General features: G+C 49.1%; 1 protein-coding gene across 1 annotated transcript in view; it reads left to right on the top strand.

Moving 5' to 3' along the window:
- TMED5 (transmembrane p24 trafficking protein 5) overlaps nucleotides 1-5,722 on the top strand; it is a 12,718-nt gene extending 6,996 nt beyond the window's left edge. Inside the window, exons 2-4 of the mRNA XM_069967699.1 lie at nucleotides 1,134-1,231; nucleotides 1,313-1,496; nucleotides 5,385-5,722. Of these exons, the coding sequence (XP_069823800.1) occupies nucleotides 1,134-1,231; nucleotides 1,313-1,496; nucleotides 5,385-5,603 (501 nt within the window). The 3' untranslated portion in view covers nucleotides 5,604-5,722. The remainder of the gene's footprint in view (nucleotides 1-1,133; nucleotides 1,232-1,312; nucleotides 1,497-5,384) is intronic.

The following is a 5,722-nucleotide window of genomic DNA, read 5'->3' as shown; positions in this document are numbered from 1 at the left end:
GGCCATCCATGGTCCCGTCAGGAGATCCTGCCCAGCCGCCATCCTTGGTCCCGTCAGGAGATCCTGCCCAGCCGCCATCCTTGGTCCCGTCAGGAGATCCTGCCCAGCGGATCCAGCCCAGCGCGCTAGCGGAACGTTAGAGGAATCGCCACGAATCTCCGTCTACCGATGGTGCATCTGTGAAATCTGAGTATGAATACTGCAGGGTGCGGTTTAATACGTCCGGAGGGGCTGCTGTGGAATTGAACACTTTGGGCCTGGGTGTGACCCTATAGGGTGTAATGAGCCGGGAAGAAACTGTAACATCCTGAATGAAGGGGGAAGAATTGGAGGATTAAGTGTTGGTCGTCATGGACACATCCCGAGAGGCGAAAGTAAGGAACCTGTACAGCCGGACTCATGTCTTAAAGAGCTATGAGAAGTAGTGTCACACATGGTTTCCATGGATACAGACTGCTCCAATCAGTGTGACAGTCTAGCGCAGCCACGTTGGCTTTGTTTACAAGGGAACTCAGGAGTGCGGCATGGATGGCCGCCGGGCGGGGATCTCCTGACGGGACCGCGGGTGGCCGCCGGGCGGGGATCTCCTGACGGGACCGCGGGTGGCCGCCGGGCGGGGATCTCCTGACGGGACCACGGGTGGCCGCCGGGCGGGGATCTCCTGACGGGTATCGCGGGTGGCCGCCGGGCGGGGATCTCCTGACGGGACCGCGGGTGGCCGCCGGGCGCGGATCTCCTGACGGGACCGCGGGTGGCCGCCGGGCGGGGATCTCCTGACGGGACCGCGGGTGGCCGCCGGGCGGGGATCTCCTGACGGGACCATGAATCGCAGATCATTAGCTGGTAGAAGAAATGTGTGATGTATAATCCCCGCATGGAGAATGGACATTATGTAATAAATTCTATAAATTAGATATATAGTAACTCCGCCTATAGTACATATGATTGGTTGTGATTTTATTGATTGTGGATGGGGATTGGGTATTCCATGTATAAGAGAGAGTACTGCACACGACTCCACACCTAGTCTACATCTCCAGGGTCCGTGTAACGTCTTGTGTGGTCGGCCGCTGCTCCTCACATATGTAGGGGTTACGTGACCTCATTGTGTTCTGTACGTTCTTTACCTCCAGGTTCTAGATGGCGCCAGTCTAGATGTCGACTTCTACCTTTTTGCTCCTAACGGGGATCTCCTGCTGTCGGAGCAGCGGCAGTCGGACGGTGTTCACACGTAAGTGACCTGAGACTCCGGGAACTGCCGCCGGGGATTTGCTCTTGCCGCGGATGTTGCTGACGTTTCCTCTCGCCGCAGGTTGGAGACTGTGGACGGGGATTACCGCTTCTGCTTCGATAACACCTTCAGCCGGATGTCGGAGAAAGTCGTCTTCTTTGAGCTGATCTTGGATCATATGAATGAAGAAGCTGGAGGGCAGGAGGACTGGAAGAACTACGTGGTGGGCACCGACCTCCTGGACATGAAGCTGGAGGACATACTGGTCAGTCCCGTCTACATTATGTATGGGAATGGGGTTCCATAAAGCAGAGACTGTTCAGTGTCCATATACACCAGTGACGGGGAAACCTAAGCCCTCCGGCCGTTGTAAAACTTATGGAGAAAGGGGGGAGGGGAGGTAGCTGAGGCAGAGACACAAAGTGAAGCTTCAGAATGTTCTAGTAAGTGGTATCACAGCTTACACTGCTCAGTACTGCTCTATAATCTCCTTCATGCTGATGCTTTTGAGGTTGTAGTACTAAGATATAGGGGGGCATATAGGATCCCCTCTCCTGTGTGTGCAGTGTATAGAGATATAGGGGGCAGGATCTCCTCTCCTGTGTGTCCAGTGTATAGAGATATAGGGAGCAGGATCTCCTCTCCTGTGTGTCCAGTGTATAGAGATATAGGGGGCAGGATCTCCTCTCCTGTGTGTCCAGTGTATAGAGATATAGGGGGGTCCGGATCCCCTCTCCTGTGTGTGCAGTGTATAGAGATATAGGGGAGCAGGATCCCCTCTCCTGTGTGTCCAGTGTATAGAGATATAGGGGGCAGGATCTCCTCTCCTGTGTGTGCAGTGTATAGAGATATAGGGGGCAGGATCTCCTCTCCTGTGTATGCAGTGTATAGAGATATAGGGGGCAGGATCTCCTCTCCTGTGTGTGCAGTGTATAGAGATATAGGGGGGGCCGGATCCCCTCTCCTGTGTGTGCAGTGTATAGAGATATAGGGGAGCAGGATCTCCTCTCCTGTGTGTGCAGTGTATAGAGATATAGGGGAGCAGGATCTTCTCTCCTGTGTGTCCAGTGTATAGAGATATAGGGGGCAGGATCTCCTCTCCTGTGTGCAGTGTATAGTGATATAGGGGAGCAGGATCTCCTCTCCTGTGTGCAGTGTATAGAGATATAGGGGGCAGGATCTCCTCTCCTGTGTGTGCAGTGTATAGAGATATAGGGGGCAGAATCTCCTCTCCTGTGTGCAGTGTATAGAGATATAGGGGGCAGGATCCCCTCTCCTGTGTGTGCAGTGTATAGAGATATAGGGGGTAGGATCTTCTCTCCTGTGTGTGCAGTGTATAGAGATATAGGGGGCATGATCTCCTCTCCTGTGTCCAGTGTATAGAGATATAGGGGGCAGGATCTCCTCTCCTGTGTGTGCAGTGTATAGAGATATAGGGGGCAGGATCTCCTCTCCTGTGTGTGCAGTGTATAGAGATATAGGGGGCAGGATCTCCTCTCCTGTGTGTGCAGTGTATAGAGATATAGGGGGCAGGATCTCCTCTCCTGTGTGTCCAGTATTTCTGCAGGATATATAACACCCAGAAATGACGCTGCTCCTTGTGTTTGCTGTTACATACTGGCAAACGCACCTATTATATACACTGAACATATCCATAGACTTGTATTGCTGTGTGCCAAGTATGTCCTGTTGAGGCGTCTACTGTGCTTTACATTAGAGTCGGCCTGTAACATAATGTATACAGAATCATTTGCATCTTATTACAACGGGGGAGGTGAATGGGGACGTGTGTGTGTGCATGGGGGGCTATTGAGGTGTATTGGGGCTATGGGGGGCTATTGAGGTGTATTGGGGCTATTGAGGTGTATGGGGCTATGGGGGGCTATTGAGGTATATGGGGCTATGGAGGTGCATGGGGACGTGTATATGTATGGGGCTATGGAGGTGCAGTCCTATGGTGTATGGGGCTATGGGGGGCTATTGAGGTGTATTGGGGCTATGGGGGGCTATTGAGGTGTATTGGGGCTAATGGGGGCTATTGAGGTGTATGGGGCTATGGAGGTGCATGGGGATGTGTATATGTATAGGGCTATGGAGGTGCGGGGCTATGGAGGACATGTGTGTGTGCATGAGGGGCTATTGAGGTGTATAGGGCTATGGGGGGCTATTGAGGTGTATGGGGCTATAGAGGGGCATGGGGGGGCTGTAGAGCTGCATAGGGATGTGGATTTGTACATCTAGAGTTATAAAGAACCATCCTACTGGTTCTCTTGGGCACAGTGAATGAGTCACATAGATTATGAGTCACTTAGGTTATCTGAGCCTTTTGGGCAGCTGGCCGGAGTCCAGGGTATTCGGCCTCTGTGAGCGGCGTTCCTCCATAATAATCAGCCGACATTCATCCCTATAGAACATTTATAGGTTTACAGAGAGTTTAGGACTTCACCCAATTATAACAAAGTCAACAGAGCCGGGCGTCACCGGGAACCTTCCAGAGCCGACCGCTTATCTCCCGATGACCTTTGTGCTGCTCTCTGCTTTAATTTTGCAACTTTCTTTTTCCAAATCTGTAACTCTCGGCTGCTTTGCTTATGTGACCCAATAATCTGGCCATAGACTTTCAACAAACTTTATATAAATCAACAGTGGATATCAACGGATTCTCCTGCATATCAGGATGAAGACTGTAAATAAAGGGACACTCCGATCTGTGCAGCATTTCTCTCACTAGTTTATGCTGCCATCATTCAAAAGGGGTTATCCGGGTAACAACAATCCCCCTTCCTAGTACCACCCTATGTCTAATACACACAAATAACCTATCTTCCATCCTTTCTCTGTTTTTTTTCTCATGTTTACCCACTCAGAATGTCTAAAGTCATCCTCTCTGGGTCCACTCTGACAAACTGCTCCCTCTTCCCCCTCCCTTTTGTTGACACAGGACATGTTAGCTGTCTGTTGACTTATTAACCCGACCCCCAGGAGATGACACTGATGTGGTAACTTAAAAACTGTATGTGGGGGAGATTATATATATATATATTATATATATATATATATATATATATATATTAGTTTTTTGGGGGGGGGGTTCCCTCTGAACATCCTATATGAGTGTAAGTGTATTCAACAATTGGAAAGCACACAGACAATAGGGTGAAATCCCGGGGTTGTGGGATCATTATAAAAATATGACCACAACAACATCTGCACCATCTTCATGCACCTGTGCTGCTTCCATAGACTTACATGTGTCCCTAGTTTTCTGTAATATGAAAAGTTATAGCTCTATCTCTACTTGCTGTCAGTGAATGCAGGCGTATGTATCTGTCTTTGTGTCTCAGCTCTGTATATTGTAAGTGTTATAGATGTTCTTCGAGTCTGGATGGAACTAGAATGTTTTCATTCACAGTCAGCAAGCAGAGATCTAAACCTTCACTACACCCCCCACCCCCGGTAGACAAATGCCCGTTATGCAGCACATAGCTACACCATGCTGGCAGCAGCTCTGCTACATTATCAGCTAGTATGGAATACGTATTGGGGTGAGGTGTTTATTGTGTAATAGTAATAACAGCAGTGGGCAGGAAAGAAAGCAAAGGGGGCGGGTGCACAAACGGACCAATCAGGGAGATGCATGATGGGAAATGTGTAGTTTCCTGTCCGGCGCCATCTTACGTATAGACTCGCTTTTATAAAAACTTATAACTCAGGAATGGCAGCAGCTAGAAAGACAGACTGCCCAAAATGCTTTTTTTTTTTTTTTTTTTTTTTTTTAAGCTCTTAGCTGGTTAACCCCTTTAAGTCACCATAAACCTAGTGACAGATTCCCTTTAAATAGTCTACAACCTTTGCATAGAGCAATACAGGTAAACAAAAGAAATGTTGTAATATATCTTATCTGATAAAAATGCTTCCTTTTCCTGTTATCGCCTCTCCCCATTAAACGGTCATCCACCTCAGCAGCAACTTCTCTTCACTGGTTGTGACTTGTAGCAGATCAGGGATCAGTCTATGCAGATGGGAGGGGGAGTGCCTGGGAACACACATGCTGCTTAATGATCTGTATATAAACTAGTGAGGATCAGTCCCCTTATAACAAGTATTGTCTCCTCCAATGGTCGATGACGTTTCCTTTCTGTTTTCTCACCAGGAAACCATCAATAGCGTGAAGGCGAGATTAGGGAAGAGCAGCCACATCCAGACTCTGCTGAAAGCCTTCGAGGCCAGAGACCGTAACATTCAGGAGAGCAACTACGACCGGGTCAACTTCTGGTCCACGGTGAACCTGGTGGTGATGGTGGTGGTGTCCGTGCTCCAGGTCTACATGCTCAAGAGTCTATTCGAGGAGAAGCGGAAAAGCCGACCGTGACTCAACTTTACACCTGCGAGGAACTGAGCCGAGAACGAACAGGACTGAGCACTGGGGCTTTATATCAGAGTTTTGTATTTTTATGCTTTGATTGTAGATTTGTAACATTTTAGCTTAAA

Source organism: Dendropsophus ebraccatus, chromosome 4 (genome assembly GCF_027789765.1).
Source record: "Dendropsophus ebraccatus isolate aDenEbr1 chromosome 4, aDenEbr1.pat, whole genome shotgun sequence".
NCBI classification, from domain to species: Eukaryota; Metazoa; Chordata; class Amphibia; order Anura; family Hylidae; genus Dendropsophus; species Dendropsophus ebraccatus.
The sequence above is the reverse complement of the archived record's forward strand: the minus strand, read 5'-3'. Positions and strand labels throughout refer to the sequence as shown.